At 37.5% G+C, this 23,278-nt stretch overlaps 1 protein-coding gene across 4 annotated transcripts in view; it reads left to right on the forward strand.

Annotated features, from left to right (window-relative positions):
- DENND1A (DENN domain containing 1A) overlaps positions 1-23,278 on the forward strand; it is a 216,679-nt gene that overhangs the window by 114,148 nt on the left and 79,253 nt on the right. For all 4 annotated transcript variants that reach the window (XM_056352995.1, XM_056352992.1, XM_056352996.1 and 1 more), the window contains exons 11-13: positions 3,191-3,236; positions 12,203-12,304; positions 19,671-19,796. In XM_056352995.1, coding sequence (XP_056208970.1) covers positions 3,191-3,236; positions 12,203-12,304; positions 19,671-19,796 — 274 coding nt within the window. The remainder of the gene's footprint in view (positions 1-3,190; positions 3,237-12,202; positions 12,305-19,670; positions 19,797-23,278) is intronic.

Below are 23,278 nucleotides of genomic sequence, written 5' to 3' on the forward strand. Positions count from 1 at the left end.
CCATTTGTTGTTCCTCTTCAGTGTCTTTCAGTCATTACAAGCGTTTGTGAATAAAACTGAGTTAAATTTCTTTTAATTTATTCTCATAATTTGTGAAATTCTTTGTTAGTCTTCAGATCTAATCCATTTCTAAATGGTGTGGGTTTTTACTGCTCATGTCTGAAATATGGCTGCAGCCATCTGTGTAGCTCCAGACGTCTTTGCCCAAGCTCTGACCAGTCAGTGTTTTCACTCTGGCTTCTGTATGCCAAGCAATTGCTTATATGTGTTGAAAAATTCTTAAAATAATTATTTTCATATGGTTTTGTCAACCTTCCTCATTTACCTTCTACTTTCCCCATATTCTCTTTTGCATCAAACATGCTATTCACCTTCCAGAGCCCTTCATAGCACGTACCTGCTCTGCTTGTCATTCTCTGACCAGTGCCATGTCCCAGTGCCCCGTGATTCAGTTTTTTCACCCATGTGTTAAATGTTTCTCAAAGAAATACCCATGTTTTCTTCTCTGCTCTACCTCATTCCCTAGTGGAAATCTCTCTGACTATTTGTAAAACTAACACAAATATTTGCAAAACTAGCACGTTATACTGTAACAAATTACTGCTGCTCACTTTCCGTTTTCATATGGATCAACGAAACCAGAGTTGGTTTTTTCCTGTCAGTGGGTATGCTAAAACCACTCTCTGTGGTTCTGTGGTACCAAATTGTTCCTCCTGCTTTCTCCAGTCTGTCCAAGTGTATGCACTGTATGGCCTGTGAAGCACCCGACTGGAGCCCTTTTGTGTTTAGTAGTACAAGTCTAAAGAAATAACAGCTTTCAAAACACTGTTAGAAGTCGGGGTACTGCAGCCTTTATGCAATCCCTGTATTAGCTTTATACGCTGTGTTGCCTTTACATGTAGTGTCTGTCGCTAGGAAATAGAAAAGATGATTCATTGCATCCAAAGCTGATCCATATATCTTAAGCCATAGCTTTTTGGTAATTCCTTAAAATCTTACTGGGGGTGCTTGGTTTTAAGGGTTTAGGCATTCTTATTGTTCTTTTGTTGATAAACTGGGGGATTGAAAGATGGACGTGATACAGTTAATTAACTTTTACAGGTTCAGATTTTCCTGTGCTTGGTGACAGAGTCTACTTTTGGACACGTTAATAAATGGCTGGTTTTCTGGAATACTGCACTCTTCCTGCTTCCTTTCATTAGATTAGCCAAGGTTCCACTAGATGAGACATTTGCAGTCTTAAGACTTCCTGCCGCGGTTCAGACTTTGTATTTTTGAGATTGAAGCTGTCGTGTTCATGAAACTACTTAATTAGAAACACATTCATTTCAGTGCATACTGGAGGAGTCTTGAGCAGCACAGCCAGGCACACAGGGAAGTTGAGCATTTGTGCAGCTGGCAGCTAAACCAGTGGTTTATTCTTTGAATATAAAATTACTGGGATCAAACAACTTGCTCCTGGAACATGGCCATTGGAAATAGAGATATGAGTGAAAGAGATAACGTTTGTTGCAAATAAAACATGTAAAATGACAAATAAAAATACTCCTCAGTAGAGTGGCAATCCATATGTGATAAGTGTGTATTATGTTGTATGTTAAAAATTTCTATCCAAGAACTTGGATGTATGTTCTGGTTCTCATCTGTGGAATTCCCAAGGAAGCAGAACCTTCAGGGTTTGTACCAAGTTAGTTTCTGATTTAACAGTCCCTCTGGGCTGTCTGTCACAAGGTGCTGTGTTGGGTGAATCTTGGGTGGGGGCATTCTTGCCAGCCTTGGCAGTTCACTAAGCTGCAAGGTAATGCAATAAATGGCACTTTAGTTTGAAGTTACATGTTTCATGTCAGAAGGAAAAAACGTGTTTTCACGTAGCATGTCTAGTATAGAGGATATTTCCAGCTCTTGGTACAGCATCCAACAGAGTAGCAGTTTTAGGGGGTACATTAGGAAACATGGTAAATTATTGATATGCATATCAGTACCTACGTTTTTTAAAAAAGCTATTTCTCCTGAAAGTGCAAAGCAGTGATTTTTGCTGTTCTGGTGTCTTTCAGTAGTTTTTTCAGCACTACTCTCACTGAGCAGTAGGCTCATATTGCATAAAAGCAATATGGAAGATATTTTAATCCAAGGCAGTACAGTGACATTTCTCTCATTTTTTTCATCTGAATTTGAAAATGAGCTCTTTGAGCTTCTGTATCCAAAATGAAATGAGGCTCTATTTTAAAAGTTGTGTCTGTCTGTGTGCTTTCCGTTTAACAGGCAGTATATGCCATATTTGCAATTAGCAGCTTTGGCATGCTCTTTGATGTGTTCTAATAAGCTGTGCAAATATAAGCTTTCCCCGATTAGCTGAGTGGGAGTCCTGTAATGAGCTTAATATTAGAAATACTGTATACACAAAGATACAACTTTCATTCAGGATTCTTGAGTTACATAGTCCATGTTGGTGTTTGCTAACATCGTGGAAAAGAAGACAGAAAAGATCAGTCTTTCTCTTAAATGTTAGCATTCTGTTTTGATAACAGAAGTATCACACCTGTGTTTCAGGCTACAAATTTGGCCTAAGAGCCTCTTGGTCTGTTTAAGTTTTGCAGTCAGAAGGGAATAACGCTACCAGCGTATATCCCACTAACTCTGGAGTTCATCAGAATCTTCAAAAGTAATTTTTTAAACATTTTTATTTTATAAATGTAAACATAAATGTGTTTGTACCCATATTCACAGGAATTAAAACTTGTAGCACTGGGTGATACATATACATTAAATTAACCACTTAATGCTACAACCGGATCAGTTTTTTTTAAAGAATACTTTTATTAAAAGTCTGGGGGTTTTTTTGAAAACGGTAATAAGATTTTTTTTTTTGTTTTTTTAAAAATAAGACCCCAGTATTTCAGATATGCTTAATAGCTGTCCTAATGTACTTGTCTTAACTTCGTCACTGAGAAATTCTGATGTCAAGAAAAATTAAATTCTTGCAGTAGTGAAAGGATATTGCATAGTAAAAAAAGTCTTTCAAATATGGAATAAAATTTTGTTCACATGTGGTTTGTTTATATATACATATTGTTTTTTAAAATAAAGTCTAATCCAGTATCCCGGTATTTTCCTGTAGCTGATTTTATAAGTCATATGTGTTAATCCAGTGTTATGAGAATGTAAAGCTAGGTTTTTTTCCTCTTTGCAGTGCCCCAATGCCCTACCTCATTGGAATACATTTAAGTTTGATGGAGGTAAGTCTTTCTCACCATTTCTGAAACTATATATAGTTTTATGATTTAGAGCCAAATTCTGCAAGCAATTATACATTCATTCATATGCTTAAAAATGAAATAATCCTGTTAATTTGGGAGTGCTGAGAGAATTGAAGTTAAGCATCCATGATAATGTTAGTTCTTAAGGGAGTCTTTACTTGTTACCTTGGTGTGCTCCTCGGGCATACTTTCTGTTTGCAGTTCAGCAATCGAGGACGAGCTCGCGTTGTGTTCCCCTCTCCATCCTTTTGCTTCATTTAATCAGTTTACTGCCTTAGTTTGACTCTATTCACAAAGACAGAGTCGATATTAAACCAAAATGTTGACAGTTACAGTTCTCTTCTAAGCTTTTGCAGACAGATTGTAATTTTTTTAATGTTCAAAAGATCTGAAAAGAAGGAACTTGCTGTTAATGTTAACACAAAGCTGGCAGAAAATCAGCCCTCACAGAAAGCTTCACTATAAACAATTCAGAGTAATTCATGTGACTTTTTAAAAACTCTAAAAGTGGAAATGGCACACTTGCTTTTGCTTCCAGTACTGGTGAAACAGTTGATGACTTTCCTCAAAAGTATCTGGAGGACAACATAAGCTATTAATTTAGATCCCTATGAAAATCCTAGTCCTTATTAACGTGCCCCTTTACACAGGAAGTCTGAACAACGTGTATATGCTCCGTGTGGGAAGAGCTATTCCTGCCCAGAAAGCATTGCCTCTTTTGTAGGCTCTTAAATTAGCAGGCAGTGTTGAACTGGTGGGAGTTGCAAATGCCCTTGAAAGTTAATTGACTTGTAGCCCTGTTTTAGATACCTGTGTTTGGAAATTTAAGCTTAGTGTTTAGGATGCATAACAATTTATAAAGCTGAGTTTTACACCACATAAAGTAATGCATATTACCAGGATATTTGTTCTTATATTGTCCATAAAAATGTGTGATTTCTCTGGAAATATTGATCAAACATATTCTTTCACTAGGGCATATGTATGTAATAATGATCCTCTGTGTGTCTCTGTGTTAAAATTTAGACTAGTATGCTACATATAACTTCCCCCTTTTTCCAGCGTTAATGTGAAGTTATTTTAGAAGTTACTTTTTTCGTGAGAAGCTAGATGGAATATGCAGGACCTTTTTTTTTTTTTTTTTTTTTTCCTTACCATCCTGGGTACAGACTTTTTTTTTAATGCCCTTTATACTGCTAAATAAAGCACAGAATTGCAGTACAATGTGTTAGTGAATAAGCAATTATTTTAAAAGTCAACATGTACGTTTGTTTGCACATCATATGCTTATGTTAAAGGGGTTTCTGATAATTACCCTTGAATTCTGCATAGGCAGGACTGAAGTAATACCTAGGAAGAAATAGTCTTAAAATAGTATAGATTTTTCATATTGATCAAGAACCTTTCTGCCCAATATCTGTACTAGGTAATCATTGGCATGCTTATTATGGTATCTATTTATTTAAAAAGTAGGAAGCGACCTGGTAGAGGACAGGATAATATCTCAATACAGATACTTGTCAGTTTTCACAAATACTGGTTAGCCTGACTATGAGTATAGAAGAAAAATTAATGATTACACCTTGGAGTTGCTTTGCATGATGTCTCACTCCTGCCTTGCTACATAAACCCATTACCTCTTCCTTTGTCTCAGTTTTTCAGATTGCAGGGCTCTGTAGGCCTTCCAAACTCCATCTGTAAAAACTCAAAAGGAGGAGTTGTTCTTGGAGAAGCCAATTTTCATCCGTTTTAGTAACTTGTGAAAAAATCTGTTTAGTACTAAATCCAGTATGGCTTTTGAATAGCCGGAGATTCTGGAACACAGACACACTTTGGCAAAGTACAGTTATTCAAAGTGCCTTATGAAATAAATTAAATAAATAAAACAAACTGTCTTCTCTCCCTCCTCTGCTCTTAAGGAGAAATTGAATACTCCCAGATAGAAATACATCTTCCAGCTAACTGTGCTTTTTCCATTGAAAAATAAAATAAAACCACACAGTGGGCTATTGCATCTGTTTGTTGGCAAGTACTGCATAATTTCTCTGTGCCTTGGGCAAAGGAAAGGTGACATTTGTCAAATGAGCTAGACAATTACTAGTTTATCTCTTTGCCTGTTTTTGATGCTGCAGCTACTCTTTGTCTTTTTCTTCATATGTAGGTGTAAAATTGTGTGGTTCATTTGTTAGATTAGCAACCTAGTAGCAACAGCAATTTTTTTCATGATCTAGCAGTTGTGTATTTTTTAAAATGATATATTGATTTTCCATATCAAAATAGTTTTATAAATTACAACTAAAATCTAGGGTAGTTATTCAGCTTCATTTTTCTTGAAATGCTGAAATATCAGCAAATAGATCTTTAAAAGTTTTTTGATAATCCACGTGTTCTAGCTTCAGGATAAGGGATTAATTCTCCAGCTTTCCATTCAAGTTAAGACAGGTGGACTTTTTATCTACTGTAGAGCCCCATGGGAGTAATTGCAGTTATATATAGGCTCATGGTTCTGCCTCAGCAGCTCTGACTGCAGAATTTGTCATTGTTGCGTAAATGTTAGTGGAAGCCTAAACTTGTGCAGGGAAAGCCATGGTATAAAGGGAAACGTGAATTTGAAATGTAGGAAAAAACCAATTTTCTAGCCTTACTGTTGTTTCTGAGATTTTTGCTATCCCTGTCTTGGAGTGGGTCTTCTGGAAGAAATATAGTGGAAATGTTAATGATTTTAAACAAAGTACACCCTCTCTCTCACCTCAAAAGATTATTGTCACATCATTTTGTATCTTAAAGTTAGTTTGCAGTTTCCCGTTACATGGGGTCTCTGCAGAAGGAGCAGTTATTTTAATGGAAAATGACAAATTTTTCTTACGATTAAAATATCAAGCATATCCATTGACTGTTAAATCTAATTTGCTGTGACTGAAATGTTCTCCAGTGAGATAAGATAATCTCCTGTTATAGGTCAGAGGGCTCCAACTGATTTATGAGGGAAAATCTCGGTAGAAAATATAGAGCTGTGTTTTGTGCTCTTATTTTTCAGCTCTTCTATCATCACCTAGTTAGTCATTCTTTATAAGATTTCCATTTAGCAATCCATAAAGTGACTTCAAAGAAGGCTAAAAGTTTATAAGCTGTTGGATAAGCAAGGCTGGAGCTATCACATGAATAATGGAACATGCTTACGGAACTAATTGAATTCATATTAGATGAAGATAAGTACTGATAAATAATGAGATAGGAAAATGAAACTCTATCAAATGAACACATCCCTTTTGTAATCTTGTTTTATTTTCTACCTGTGTACTGTGTGCTATTTTAGTGTTCAAATTATATTAAATTGACCTTTGCGTTACAAGGGGTGTTGGGCTTAGCTGGCAGCCTTTTACATTTTGTCATAGTAAACGATTGTTTCAGCAACTGTTTCTGTAGGAAAGGTTATTAGTGTGATGGTGCTGATGGAACAGGAATGCCCTTGACCTAGTAGACTACCTATTGGAATTTAGACACATGTGGTTTTGATTATTCATTGGGGATAGTTCTGTTTAGCTGTCAGATACTGAGCTGTGGGCAGGATACTTTCTTGTGCTAGGCTTCCACTCATTGAAGTAACAACGCCCACCATTTTTGTGCTCTATTCAGGGCACAGAACCAACCTTTAAAATTAATGATTAGAAAACTGTTTCTTATGCCTTTTTTTTTTTTCCTAGTGTTCCAGTCACTCAAGGACTTTTTCTGGGACTTGAGATTTTTCTTTCTTGTGAGAATACCCAGAATGAATTGGTGTGTGAAACTTCACATTGCGTTTGTCAGAATGATTTTTCTAACCTTCTCCCTAAGCATAAAGGATGGTTATACATATCGTAAAACCTACAGGAGCAGGTTTTTGTTTTATTTTAACCTAGTATGAGTAAATACACTTACACATTAGGAAAAGAAGGTTCACTAAAATTCCTGCTCTGTATGACCTGGCAGCTGATCTCGCATAATGTTGGTAGTCTCCTCTTTACACAGACAGATGAACGGAGAGCTGCATGTTCAGCCCTCTGGACCCCATGTGCGTGTTCTGGAAGCACTTCTTGGTGTATTTACCTGGTCTTTCCAAGTAGACGTGAGGGTGCTCCATTTGTGATCCAGTGTGACGGCGTGCCAGTTCGCAGGCACAGAGTCTGGGCTAACAAACTCTGAGAAACAGGTTGCATCAGCTTGGGCTTAGTCCTGGCAGTGCCACGTGGTTTCCCCTCACCGCAGAAGACATCCTGAGAATTGATTGACCATTGGCATCTTCTAGTGGTAGTGTTAATTGTTAATTATATTTTTTGATTGGGTGAGGAGTAATATTTATCTTTTTCTATCCATTTATACTTAGGAAATCACTGCCTTTTCTAGCTATAACTGAAGAAGTATAGCTTTTTTACAGGGTTTAAATGAAGGGGTTATATATATATATACTTAAATCCAGGTCTTAGAAAATTAAGTGTAATTTAGTCACTCACAAATACTGTAAATATGGCTGTACATGGTTTCAGGAGTACCGATTAAAAATGCATTTAAAAATGTGACATTACGGAATTGCCTTTTGTCCAATTATTGGGAAAATGAAATTAATAACTGTGGGGTTCTGGGGACACACACACACACACACACACACACACAGAGACACACAAACACGTTTGAGGGGTAAGTTTTAAGAAAGACAAGCACTGCAGTGCCAAGTAGACTTACCAGGAAGCATAGAGGGTTTTTCTTCTGTGGTACGATAGCGATAACATTAGACCCGCACTAGTGATGTTTGTCACTCAGTTGGCAACAGCTGCTTGTGATAAGGATCTTGAGAATCACCTGTACAGGATCAGGGTACTGCACATCAAGGTTGGGAGATGGGCGGAAGAGTGGGAGATGCACAGGAGGGGGCACAGCCCACCTGCTGTGCCCAGATCAAAGGGTGGAGAGGTCAGGGGGCACATCCAGCTTAACCAGATTTGTCTGCTGAATAGCTATTTCAGATTGTAAATCTAAGGGTGATTTCATTAAGTCCTTCTGGCTGCTGTTGGGGCATGAAATAATAAAATTTTATATCCGTTGCCTTTCCTGCTTCTGGCAGCCAGATTGACACATTGTTGTCTGCAGTGTTGTGGTGTTTTTCTTAAGAAAATAAATGGAAACTATTAACTAAGTAGAGACAAGTCATTAAGCAAATGGATTTTAGACTTGTTGTGAATCATACTTACATAATTTCAGATATAACACACAAACTAGCTACTAAGAATATTAGTTTTTATTAAGAGTTTTACCTGTCCAAAAGAATTGGTGGACGGTATGTTTTCTTTGTTATAACAGAATTTTATAATATGTTGATCACATTTGTATCTGGTTATGAAACCTCATGATCAACTTGGTTTTTTGTTTTTTTTAATACCAATTTAGCCATGAAGTTAGGCAAACCTGTTTTTTGGGGGGGAGGAGGGTGGTGTTGTTGGGTTTTTTTGTGTTATGTTGGGTTTTTCTTTAAATGAACTATTAAATAAAATTGTTCATCTGAAAGAAGTTTAACTTGGGATATTTTTTTTATGGTAGGAAATGCAAAAACTGCCAACCGGACAGCAATAATAAAATTACATTTAGTATGAAGTGGTGTTAGTGTATTGAATATTGCTACTAGCTTGTGATCCAAATGAGACAGGAGCACGTCTTAATACTTCTATTAGAAAATAGTTTCTCAGTGTTTTTGTGAACTTCCACATAAAAAATTTAAATTAACTTCAAGTGTTTGGCTGCTTGTGAGCAGGACAGACGCACTAACTGCTGCTTATTTACTGACCTGGTGTTTAAGGCCCCCTGGAGTTTGTTTGAAAAGTTAAGAGATTTTCACAGTAAAGGTGCCATTTCTAAAATTTAAAGTGCTCTTTTCACCAGGAGATAAGTTCTCTCTGATTAAGTCAGTAATTCTTACTAAGCCATGTTTATAGAGGCCATAAACAATGGGTTCAGCGTGCTTGTTAAACCAGCTTTCCATACCTCTCCACTCTTTTAAAAAGAGACATTTAAAATAAAAGGCAGGTGTAGATGTTAGTTCGATTTGATGGTTTTTAGGTGATTAATTATAGCTACAAGTAATTTGGTAAGGATGGTTAAGAAAGGTTTGAAGTAGTGGTACGTGATGCGCATTTTCACTGAATCACCTCTCTTGACTCAGCAAATCCCTAGTCTGTAGTAAAATTAGATAAGGAAACTGTAATGTTCACATTTCCTCTTGCTGTTTGCTTCTCCATTTATTTATATATATATATTTTTAGCAAAATATGAACATCCTGAATGTAGTCCATTCTGTTTAACAGGTATCACTTTATTTGTAAAATTTCGGTTAGATATTCAGGTAGTTGTGGAATGCAACTGTATACGGCTTAGTGGCTGTCTCTTAGTATTTTAAGACAAGTAAAACAACACGCAAACTACCTCTGAAAATGGTCTACATGTAGGTGTGATTCATAGAGTCCGCTGGGATTTGATGGGAGAAATGTAGTTGGACGCTGGAAATTTTTACTGAAATTCCAACAAGAGAGTAAATACTTTTATTTCCAGGTCAGTTGGGCTAATAGGTACTACGTTTAGTGAAAGAACCATGTGATTATTTGACAAAAGCCCTTATAACTATCTAATAATACCTTTATCAAATACTATAGTAAAAGATGATAAACACAGATAAGGATTAAGATGAACTGGTCAGTCTGTGTTTCTCTAGGATGAGCCACAATTGGACCTTTGAAAAATTATATTTTTTTCAAATACATTGCAAGACAGATGCTATAAATCAAGGTAGTCTCAAGTGTTTTATTAAATTTGAGAGTTTGTCTCCAGGGAAATCCACTGTCTTAAATACTGAGAAGTTTTAAAGTAAGGTTGTGCTCTTCGTGGTGTAAAGGTATAGCACAGCAGAGTTTAATATTAGCCTTCCTTTCAGATACAGTTATTTCTGGGCCATGTGTGGAGATGATTATGTTGATCAGCATTTACAGTCCTTGCTCCATGAGCATGGTGCTGTACCCCCTGGCAGATACCCACTTGTCACAAGCTTATTCTTTGCTGTAGAACCCCCCAACACTTTGCTGAAGGGAAGGTGCAGATTCATCACCAGTGTTAAAAAACAGCCATTGACAAGCTCAAGCACATGTTTGTTGCTTCTTCGGCAAGAATCAAGAGAAGTTTTTAATTCCTTCTGTCTTGTGCTAGCAGTCGGTTTTGACAAGCTTCTGGCTTTGGTTAAGTACGTTGCAAGACCTTTTTGTTGGAGCTTTTTAGACTCCTCTGAGTATAAGTGAGATTTTTAATTTTATGAAACAGGAAGGAGCAAATCAGTTTGTCTGGTGCTTCCGGACTCCTAGAAGGAGCAAGACTCCTGGATTGCTTTAGAGTTTATCAGATGTAGCCAACAGAGTGACCTTTGGTTCCTGAAATGTAGAGGAAAGTACCTGGTTTGTCATGCAGTACTTGAGCTTTTTATATGGAAAGCATTAAATGTAGTATTCTTCCATTTAAGCTAAAGAAATTTCTCATGGAAGACCTAAACATAAAAGTCTACAAAGTGCTTTTTATAGTTGTTGGCTTTTTTTTTACGCGCCCCCCCCCCCCCCCCCCCCCCAAGTACACAGCAGTTTTCTTTATAGACGGAGGGCTGAGCCTTGAAAACTGAAGGTAATTATTTAGATGCCTAAGGCTCAACTTTGCCATTGTTTTAGAGCTTTAGTTCCTTTCTTTTAAAGGAAACAATTCCCCCCACCCCACAAAACCTTAATTAAAAATTGAGTATGTTTTTGTTCATTTCCCTCCTCAGTGACTTGCGTTTGGTCCTATGTATAGGTATGTAGATACTTAAACATTTGTTTACAGTGTCACTGGGAAGTTTCTGTAATTGCCATATTCTATAGTTCTGCTCTTTCTGATTTTGATTTTTTCAAAGCTTCATTTGAAGAGGGCTTAAATATTTATAATTAGTCAGTCAAAATAACAATAAAAAAAGGTTTAAACTCTCCTGTTAGTGGAAAAAGTGTTAAAATAAATATTTAAATGCCGCTCTGTTTCATATCAGTGATTAATTTACTGTTGTTTAAGCAGGGAAGTAAAGTCTGACAATGTTTAAATTTGATTAGATCACCAACATCTTCAGACACTTAAAGTCAAAGGTACTAAGGATGGTTCTTTTGAGAAATAGGCTATGCTTTTCTTGTGTATGTCCATGCACTGTTACAGATGATGTAAACACTCAAACTAGATTAAAGACACTTCTTTCTCTCAGTTCACGGGAACAGGATAAAAAGTTTAGAGTCGCTGAACATTAAGAGACTGGGATACGGTGGAGCTGTTTTTCTCTTAGCTTTTTTTTCCCTCCTTTTTCTTTTTAATTATTTCTTTACTAACCTCTGGTAGTGCCCATTCTACTCAAATACAGTTGTAAATTTTTCTCTGTTGGGGTTCCAAAATTCACCCTGGAATTTGGAAACCGGTTCCCATCCCTGATTTAGTGCAGCTCTTAACTCCTAGAAAAGCTACTGTTTATTATTGTTTAAATTAATTTCTAAATATAAAAATATATACTTGAAATCTGACTCTGCTAGAAACTGCTAAATGTGCAAGCAGGATACCAGATCAAGAGAAATATTAGTAGAGGTGCTTGAAATCAATCTTTGCTTGAATAATCATAACTCTGATTTAAAAAATTTCAGTATGCACAATGTTAAGAACGTCTCTCTGCAAATTGAAGGTTAATTTTTCAGCATTGTAAAATGTGAATAAATAAATAGTGAACAGAAAAACACGAATGTTGGTTGTTCTTAAAATGCTTGAAGTTTTGTAATGCCATATTATGCCATCACTTGTCTCCTTTATGCGTAAAATTTGACTCTTTGTACTTAGATTTTTTTCCTTTCCCTTTTCTTGAATTTGCTTATATTTAGAAAGTAAGAAACATGGCCCTGGAAGATGTAGTGATTCTTAATGTAGATACCAACACACTGGAAACCCCTTTTGATGACCTTCAGAACCTTCCTAATGATGTGGTACGTATTAAATGACTTATGCAACTATTCCATTAGTTAAAAGCGTAAATCCTTTTGACCTGTTTGGTTTGTAACTGAGGTGTCTGGTTGTGTTCCTCTCATTAATATAAGTAAACTGCTTTACCTCAATTCTTTCCTGTTTTGAAGTGTTAAGTAATGTCTCTGAACATTTGCAGACATATTTTCAAGCCTCCTAATGAAAATTAGCTAATGCCCACATAAGCTAGAAATGCTGCAGCAATCCAGTTTTGGTTTTGGAATGGTATCATCAAGTTTCAGGTCATCTAAAGAGTTAGTCTTTTACAGGTGAAAAAACAGAAATTAAAAACATGCAGGTTATGGTACGTCTGAACAAGAAACAAAAATAAAACTTATTTCTTCATGGTATAGCAGTAGTAGTATTTTAAATCATCTTTATTCATTCTATTAGGAAAAAAATAATCCTGCTTTTGTAGATAACTTTGGTTTCCAAATGAAATGGTATGTTTTTTTTCCTGTGACTTCTTCCAGGTGAGCTTTAATGAACTTTGTGTGTTTTATATCCTGAATTACAATATCAAATGGACTACTTCCTATTCACATCTAGGACTGCTCAGTGTCTATATTTCAGAATTTATTTTCTTTCTAATTCAAACTTTTATTGGTAATTTATTTTTTTAATAACTTGATAGACATGTTGTATAAATATTTGATCTTTCCCTTAAATGGGAAAGAATTACATCCAGCTTGCAACTTGCTGCTGTAATCATCTTCACTAAAGAAGCTGAGAGGGAAGAGCAGTAAAGTGAGTAAGAGTGTAAGAAGCTATTTTTAAGTCTGAGGGTGACTGTTTAGGAGGAAATGGCAGGGGAAAATCTGGATTTCTTTTACTAGTTCAAAATATTGTGCTGACAGTTAGATCTATACCTTTTTATGTGTAGTTGAGAAATAAAATTGATATGCAGTGAACTCAATATGAGCAGGTCTGTTTGAGGAAAAACTCAAGTAATGGTGAATACCCAGTGCCTCCTACTGTGACATCCCGTCATTTCTCTGTGATCTGTGGTGTGATCCATTCTGCAAAAACAGTGGGCTCTGGATGAAAGGTCCATCTTGATTGTGAACATTTTGGCTTTAGTCAAGCATTTAGTCTATAAAAGTTACTTCCATGAATTTTTCTGGCTTTATATAGTTTTTCATTTTGATTTCACTCCCGGCATCCAAATCTGCCAGCTGGTCATCGCTCGTGCCATTATCCGCAACCCAGGGAATGACAGACTTGTAAATTTCATGGAATTATGTAAGAAATGTCTGGATACAGTGAGCGCGGGGCCTCAAACATGTATATGATTTGTCAACAATCAAGTATTATATTAGATTTTATGAGACTTCATTAAAGGAGCTGTTGTAGGCACACTGTAGAACATCAGAAGAGACTTCACCAATAAACACAGAACTTCAAGCTTTGGAATGTAATAAATTTTAAGAGACTTCCTTCCTTTCATTATTTACTTTTACTTCACTTTTATAACAGTAGAGAGTTGTGTTTTATTAGTTCAAATTTCTTGATTCAGTTTTCCACAGGTCTATTTAAAAGCTACATTTTATCTTGGAGGATGTTTGGAGCAGAGCAGAGGAAGTGCTGCCAGCAAATTCAATTAACTGGCATGGCTCACAAATAGCGTACATGGTGTATTTTTTATTTTTTTTTCACAACTGCCATATAAATACAGCTGGGATTAATATTTGTCGCAACAAAGCCTTAACTTGAATCATGTTGCGTTGTGTAATTAGTGTTTGGGATCAGTGTTTATGTCTTATTTAGCTTTGTTTCATTATTTTAGTTACCTAGATAATGAAGTATTCTCCTCTAGGTCTTTTCCTTGCCTTCAGACTGCTTAATATTTGGCTTTGACCACTAGAGAGCAGCTGCTCTTCTTTGCAAGAATTGAATTTCTGTCAGTTCTTTCATGCATCATGTGTTTGGAACTGTAAGTGGATCAAGTTGTTCATCTCAGCAGGGAGACCCTAAAGCCAATCCATTATACTTTTTTTTTTCTTTTTCTTTTTCTTTTTTTTTAATTTTGCTTTCCTGGGAGGATGGGGAGATTCTGGGACTGCGTTTCCCCCTGGTCTCAGTCTAAACAGATGCATTTATGATCTGAGAAACTAAAAATGTCTTCAACAGTTTCATGATCATAAATGGCTGTTATGTCAAACTATTCTGCCGGTTTTGCTACTTAAAACAGTGAGCAATTCATGCACTGCTGAATAGACACAAAATTTACTTTGCTAAATTAAATCTATCTATATGAGGAAAAAAACACCTTCTGTGTGATGCATTTACCATCAGGTAGTTAATCCCGTGGTAAGTTTTTAAAGCTGTTTTCCCCCTCTCCTTGAACAGCTTTTTTAATCAAGTAAATGAAGTCCTGTGATTATTTTAGAGCTTCAGGTAGTGAGTTGTGCTTGAGCTTTGTGACAGTAATGTTGCCACCTAAACTGTTGATTCTTGTGAATCTAGAATGAACGGTTCTTTACTCTTCTTTTGGGTCCTTGGACCCAAACTCACACATACACTGAAACTTCTTTCCAGTTAAGATTTGTGTCACAGGAGCTGGATAGTATTGAGACGGTTCCAGCAGGATCAGATTAAGTAATTTCTTTGCCCCTGTTTACCTCAGCAGTACCTGCTAGCAGTCAGGCTGCCTGAACTGATCAGGTCAGGTCCCTGAAAATCAAGGTATATACTACTGCCTTATTGATGAACTATTTGAAATGTGAAAAATTGTCCCTCCTTCACCTTCTGCTTCTGATATGTTGCTGAAAATCTGGCAGCATGAGAGTGCCCTGGGAAGTAACTTTCCTTTTAAAATAGTCAATATTAAAAAAAGAGATTTATTAAGGACTGTGATTACAATAAGTGCATCTGCTGCTGACAAGTCTCCTACACCACCGTCTGTGTTGCAAGGAATAGCAAAGAGGGGGTAGTAATTTTTTTTATGCAACCCTTATGGATTTTTCATGTATTTCCAAATAAGTGTCATCTTCTAGTCTTAGTTGTAGTCAGAGCTTCATAGTACAAGGAATAAAGCATAAGCTCGCTCTGTCAACTTGTAGTTTTTATTAAATGAAGCCCTGATGCAATGCAGTGTACTGCGCCAAAGAGATCTTACATATCTGATGGCTGTGAGAATATTGTAAATTTGCACTAGCCTATGAATATCTTAGGCTGTCAGTAATTTAGTTGTGTGTGCTACTGTTGTCCATTCATTAACAAGTTATCACAAGTAGGAAGCCTATGTTACAGTTTTCCACTTTGTGCGAAATTAACTGCTTTTAGGACAGCAAGAAGTACTACACTACAACTCTATAGCAGAGCCATTTTCTTAAAGGTGAATCCATTTTTATTTCTTACACTGTGTTTGCAATAGAATGTTTCTTGCTTTATTCATGTTGACAACTGAAAAGCCTTGGACCTAATTAAAAGAATTTCCACTAGCACCTTTACTGAACCATTTCATTATGCTGCATTGCACAGATTGCATTTTGAAACATGGTGATAGTTTAAGTTGGACCTTTAAACCTGAACTGCCAGAAGTATAAAAATCTTAAAAAACATTCTCAGGGTAGTCTGCATGTATATGTGTCAGTTTGGCTAGAAATAATCTTCATATTGAGTGGTCACAGTCTTTTTTTCTTTCTTTCTTTCTTTTTTTAAAGTATTACTGCCTCTTTAGGCAGGAAACAATCATAATTCTGCTTGTATAATCTATTTTGTGTTATGTACTAATTTATTCCAGAGTAAACATGGATTATTCTTTCTTACTTGTTAGTCTCTTTAAATATGTCACTGTTAACATTTTCATTTAAAAAGCTATGGCATGCATATTGCAGTAATCCTGATTGGAAGAGTAGAAGTGTACATATTACACATGCTACACTGTTTGATTTAGTCTAAGAAGAGAGCAAATGATATAAAAGCTTAAAGAATTAGCAAAATACCTATCAATATTCTGCTTCTATACCAAATGGGGAAGCTGAAACACAGAAAGGCTGTGACTAGCTTTCTGAACTTTAGTTTGTTGTAAAAGGAAGCATAGAGCCTTTTCCTGCTATATAGATGGCAAATTTTTTATCTTCACATGAATATTTAAAGAAAACAACTTAGAAAAATGTTTGAGATGGATTTGGAAGCTACTCAGAGCTATGGACATTTTATTGCACTTTTAAGAACAGTCTTTAAATGGTTTACATAAGTTAATATAGGAAATAAATGCATATTTCATCCCTACAAGTCCAGACCCTTTCAAACACAGAGAAGTGTGCTGTTTGGGTTTGAAAACCTCATGAAGCTTTTGCGTTTTGAGAATAACAGAGCTCCTTGAGAGACATTGTCTCAGTGAATAGGAGTGAGCTTATTTTATGGGCGTGATAGACTAAATGTGTTATAATGTATTATGTTAATATGTGCTTATGGACTCATTAATGCATGGATCATTGGCATAAGCCACAGCATTCAGATTTATAAGCAATGCTGGAGACGCTCTTGCTTATTTCTGTTATACTAAATAACTGTAATGAAATTCTTTCTACAATGGAGTCTGCAGAAAAATTTAAAGGAAATGTCTCTGCAACTGTTTTGGTAAATACAAGTGCAAATATAACATCTAGTATTAAAAGAAGAAAAAGTAGTGCACAGCATGGATTATAAATTTAACACCTATATAGCAGTTGAGGAGTCACTTTCATGGCCTCCCCAGATCCGAGGCTACTGAAGGAGGAAGTGAGGGACATGCTTATAGGAGGGATAGTACTCAAGAACAGTTGTTCAGTAAAATCAGCCTGCCATTTGCTACTAAGACAGTCTGGTGGTAAAACCCCAAGGCAGAAAAAAGCTCAACTCATCTGGTAGGATTTTGGAGCTATGAATGAGGCCAGGATAAGCTTTTGTTATGAGCTGAAGGATGGGGGGAATGCATGAAAAGTAATTGGAACACTTGAACCATCACCTTATATTTATGAGGTACTATTCATACTCTCAGAAACAAAGTTATGTTCACTACAACAGAATCTGCTTACTCTGTAAGTAATATTCCTGCAACGTTTCTGGCATAGTGTGAAGTATATAGAGCTACCCCAGTGGAGGTTTTTCAGAATGGCATTTGAATAAGGGAGACTTGTTAGTTAGTGGTGGAATTATTTCTGTTAAATTCATAATATGGATATTTATGGAGTCATTCATCTTCTTCTGCAAATCAAGATGACTAGGGATTTCCTGGCTTTCCGCTTTCCTTCTGCAATAGTGGCTCCGTCCTGTCTTCTGCGTAAGGTATCTCGTCAAACCCGCCTTTTGCACGTGACAGGAACGCATCCTTGAAGAGCGTGAGCTGGATTTCCAGAATCGGTGCCCAGATGGTTGTTTTGTATCGTGTTCTGTGAGATTAGTCTCCAGAAACTTGCCTTGTCCTGGTTCTGTCTGCAACACCAAAAAATTGCTACTGACATAACTATTTGTTAATGATTTAACGTAACCTATAACTGTTGCGGCACAGGCACAGCAAGCTTGGTATTAATCCTTGAAATGTTTTATCATCTCCTTTCCCAGCTTGCATTTGGAAAAGAAAAATGCTGTCACTAACAATAATACATAGATACACAACCTTGCTTCAGCAGTTACGGAGCTCCAAGCACTAGAAAAGAGACATCAGACTAAGTCACAACCTTCTTGTATGTGTGAGGAATTCTGAAGCGCAGGGAACAGTGATGGGTAGTCCTCTAAAACTTTAGCCCTTGGTGTGCACAGAAAACAAAGAATATTCCGGTAACCTGGATCACGGTAGTTTTAACTGCCCGCATAGAAGTGCATGTAGTTGATATTTGCCAAGTTGTGATAGGGAGGTGTCCCTGTGTAAATGCTGATGAGACCATGAGGGCTGCGTGCCTGGAGCGCAGCTCTGTGAGTCCTGAGGTAATTAAACACCTCCAGAGTGGAAGGGAGAGGAGCTGTCCTGCACACAGGTGGTTTAGATCTCTTGAGAAGGAAGGAAAAAAAACCAAACCCCAACACTTCAGTAGGCAGAATGCCATGGTTAATTTGAGACTTCTTAAAAAAACGGCAGGTTTTCTGGATCGTTCGGGGTGTCAGTGGCGAGGTGCTGGGCGGGGGTTGGCCGCTGCCGTGAGGAGAGGCCCCGCTGGCAGGGCTGGGCCGTGGGCTGCGTGGGGAGCCAGTGTGGGAAGGGGCGAAGCACCGCGTGGCAGCGCCGAGAAGCGTGAGGAGGCAGGGCCAGTGGCGGGGGGCTGCTGCACCCGGTGAGGGGACAGGGACAGCGGTGGGGGGCTGCTGTGTCCAGGTGAGGAGACAGGGGCAGAGGCGGCAGCAGGGGGCTCTCGTAAGGAGGCGGGGAGGGGCCCTGGTGAGGGGGCAGGGGCAGCAGAGGGGGCTGTGGTGAGGAGGCACCGGGTGGGGGGCCCTGGTGAGGAGGCAGGGGCAGTGGAGGGGGCCTGCTGCGCCCTGGCCGCGAACCTCGTTGCTGCTGCCCCATGCCAGAGGTCCGGCAGGCCATGAGCAGGGAGAGGGGAAGCTTGTTTAGTTTCTGCCTGAGTTTCTCACCATCCAATTCTATTTTAATTGGCAATAACTTAAAATTAATTTTCCTAAGCAGAGCCTGTTTTGCTGGTGATGCTAATTGGGAAGTGATCTCCCCGTCTTTAACTCGGCCCACGAGCTTTTTCTTCGTGTTTTCTCCCTGAGTCCCGCTGAGGAGGGGGAGTGAGGGAGCGGCTGGGTGGGTGTCTGGGAGCCAGCCAAGGGAACCTGCCATATGCATAAATAAAACTCTCATTTTGTTATTTTCCACTAACTCTCTTAAACACAAGGGAATATAGCCTTAAAAGAAAAAAGAATAAAACAAAACCCAACAACTTGTATTTGTGGCAAACAGATTTTTCAGACCTACAGAATTTGTTCTTAGCCTTGGTGGTGATGGGTGGCCTGGTTAGGCAGAACAGTTTCTCTCTTAGTCTGGTGTTTGATTAGCTGAAATTCTTTCATAGATTCTAATCAAGAATGGCACAGAACTTCATGGACTACCTTTAAAAGAGTGCTCGTCAGCATGCTAACAGTGGGTTTCAATTAGGAGGGAAGGTTGAAACAAAAGTTTTATTTTCCTATTGGTTTCTGAAAAGAATCCAACCGCATCTTAGAGAAGTAAACCAGCTTGACAAGTAATGCTTTTAGAACTGAAAAATTCAACTCTGAATTCACAATGCTGCTTTGTGTCATAACTGCTGCTGTGGTTAGCACGTTTTTTCATTTCACTGTGCCCCAGTGTGTTAAGCTTTGTTTGTGACAGGAGAGTGATCTAGGCTTGTGTGATTTCAGGTTTCTGCACTGAAGAACAGATTGAAGAAGGTCTCTACAACCACTGGAGATGGTGTTGCAAGAGCATTTCTAAAAGCACAAGCATCTTTCTTTGGGAGCTACAGAAACGCCCTGAAAATTGAACCTGTAAGTAGGAATTTAGTAGGCATAAGATGTAAAACTGCAGTTGTGGTGGGGAAAAAAGCGAACAAGAACTCAAAGTGTAGTGTAACCTACTCTTACTAAGGTCAGCATTGCAGCTCTTTGACTGACTAGTACTGAAAACAGTGTTCCAGTCTCCAAAAAAAGAAAGCAGTGCAACAAGCATGATCAGTCACACAGGGAGAAAACTTCTTATGGAAAGGTATGAGTGTTGCTTGTTTTGAAGACAGTTAAGTTAGAAGAGAGATGATTAAAAAGTATACATTAATGATTGTAGGAGGACAGTGCAGAGCTGACCATTTTTTCTCACTACAAAACGTGGGTATTCATCGTATTAGTTTTAAAGGTAGTAAAAGATGCACTTTTTACACAATATATGCTCGACTGAAAAATGTAAATTTATGGAATCATGGCATTTAAGAACATAATTAGTAAAGAAATTGCGCTTTTACAGAAATATGAAGACTGTCTGGAGTTGTAACTATTGACGATAAATGTTCTGTTAGGGAAATTCAATCTCTTGCTTCTGGTTCAGAGCTAATCTCTTATTTAGCAACGATTAAGTGCCATCTGAGTGGGGGAAGGATTTTTCTGTACTTGATCTTGGGTTTATTGCTTCTAGTGAGGCATCTGTTCCTGGCTTACTGCAAGTCGCTTCACCGACTTCAATACAAATCAGTCCAGCCAAATCTATGTATTTCCACATGTTTTGTGACACTCTGGTTTTGCTACCTTGTACTTAGGGGGTTCCTTTTAACTGTCTATCATCAAAATGTACATACTTTAGAGACAAGTTAAACAGGGTGAGTAACGTTCATGAGAGATGTCCCATAAATACGGGGGATGAAAACTACTAACTGCAGAGTGATCTACAAAATATTCCCAAAATACTCTATGTTCGCTGTTTCTGAAGCAGGGGAAACTAACACATGTGCAGGTCAAAATGCAGTGGTAAATCTCAGTGTACTGTTCATGGGCTCATTTGAACTACTGTTGTTTAGACCTACAGCTGCTTAACAAGAAGATCTCTGTAGAGGAAAAAACATACTTTGGTCTCTCGTCCGCCTTCTCTTACCTGCAAGCATTTGGAGGCAGAAATGAAAATTGGTGGTAGCAATGGAGAGCTTGAATACCACTGGGAGGTGCTAAGATGAGTTTGGAGTGTAAGTGGGGAGGCTAAGTGAGCAGAGTGAGAATGAAGGCTTGCTGGTTGAGAAAGGGTGTTGTATTTGGAATTGTTCTGCTCAGTGAAGATTAATGGAGAGATCTGGCATGCAGACGAGTAATAAATCTAATTTTAATCATGATATTAAAGAAGAAGACCAGAAGCTGGAGTGCAGGTGTAGTGTTACTTGAGGTTGAGGATGTTTCAGTAAATAAAGTTTCTTCACTACTAGTTTGTCTTGTTATTTTTAGAGCCAGAAGGAAAAAAGAGCTCAGTATGAATTTTAAACAGTCCAGTTATCACCATCAACTAAGCATCATTCCTACAATTCGTATTCAGGGTTCAGAAATGACTTTTGAAGTCACCATGAGTCCTTCCACATCTTGCTGGGGAAATCCATGTGTTGCGTGTGTGGAAAAAATAAATTGTATAGACTGGTTCATGTATGTCTGGGTATAACTATTGGGCTTTTAAGGCATGTAAGGTGAAATAATGGGAGGTATTTAAAATGTTGTCCGTATAAATAACAAAAATGAAACCAGCAGGACACCCTGGCTGTAAGCCTCCTTTATCCGTGTTGGGGAGACACTGGCGCTTCCCTTCATCCATGCAGGCTTCCTTGTTCTCTGATGCTCCTCCCAGTAGTTGCCAGGCAACTCTGGGAATATTGGTGTATGCTTTGCCTGGATGTGTGTGTAAGATTAACTAGTTAAGGGATTTATGAAGAAAAATAAAAAATTTAAATTGCTTTTCTGGAAATACCATCTGGTATTTTGAAGGCTGAATGTTAAAGATGAACATTCAAAATCAGTTGACAATGGCACACCCATAGAAAATGCAACTTCGATGGACAGCTAACCTAAGGAAGTAGAAGAAATTGTTTGTTTGCTTATCATTCCGTAGAAGAAAACTTCTAAATGTAGTTGCACAAATATGTCATAAAAACCAGTTTTAATCATCAGGACATGGAAGTTTTCAGGACTTTCTTTTCCAAATCCTTCTATAAATTAAAAATTTGATTTCTGATTATACATTTCAATGTTAAGATTTAGATGAAGAAAATTTGCAAGTGTGTCATGTGCTGAACGTGTCAGTCAAATGACCTGCATTCTGTTTCCAGTTTTGCTATAGACATCCTGTGAGGTATTGGGCACATCATACAACTACTTTATACTTCATTTCTGTTTTAGAACATGCCAACAGTAAATGCAGTTAAATCCTGTTACTGTTTGGAACATTGCACTTAAAAAATTAGTTCAAAATCCTTTGAAAACCTGGTCTCAAGAAGATGCAGCGAAACTCCCAATAGTGCATTATGAGTAAAACAATTAGGACATGTACTTGCTAAGTTCACAAAAGAAAATGGGATTGTAATTTAATAACAAAGTATCGTAACTGGCAATTAGTAAGGCAACTTGCAATTTAAAGCCCTGTGTTTCTCTGTTGTGCTGTACTTCAAATGCTGCACTTGAAATAGGTTTCTGTACTCTCACATAATTCCATCTTTTGCACAGCAATTAAATTCATTATTGTTTCCCGTCAGCTGATTTAGCTCAGTGTGCTGAGTTTGTAGATTATATACTAACAGGTGGTCAAAGTGATCATGATACACATCTTCTCATATAAATATGGCATGACGGGAGTTTCTCATTGAATGGTAGAAGAACATTAAAGTGTATGCAGCAACTCTTTGATTACTTTCCATTGATGTATCAGAATCCACAAAGACCACAGTGGCTGTCATAACTTGCTTTAAAAATTTTATGTCCATTTGGAGAAAATTATTCTGAAACTGTTACTGGTGTAACAGTTGCAGATAAAGTAATTTTGATGTGTCTGAGACAAATAGAAAAGCAAATTGAAGAAATAGCTTCTAGGAAAAGAATGTATTTTCAAATACCTCCATTGTGGTTTTTTTCTTTTACCACCTTCACATATTGTAAATATTGGGCATAAGCAATACCAAACATGATGTGCTGCTTTGCATTCCATGTCCCATAAGTCAAGAAATCTGTTTATTTTAAACCACTGATAATTAAGAAATAAATTCAAAGAAGCAGCAGCTTTACCTGCTTTCTTAATTTTTGTCTCGTAAGACAATTTAATTACACAGACCATCTCATCTGGTATGAATTGACTTTTCGGGATAAATGATAGGAAGCTATGTTTTATTATTCTTTGTATGCCCAGAATATGTCACAGGGCAGACTTTAAATTCACATTATACTTAAGCATAGTAAGAGATTTTATTCTGTTCAGAAGCTTTTACTCTAAAAGATACAAGGTTATGTGATGTATATAC

Source organism: Falco biarmicus, chromosome 9 (assembly GCF_023638135.1).
Source record: "Falco biarmicus isolate bFalBia1 chromosome 9, bFalBia1.pri, whole genome shotgun sequence".
Taxonomy (NCBI): Eukaryota; Metazoa; Chordata; class Aves; order Falconiformes; family Falconidae; genus Falco; species Falco biarmicus.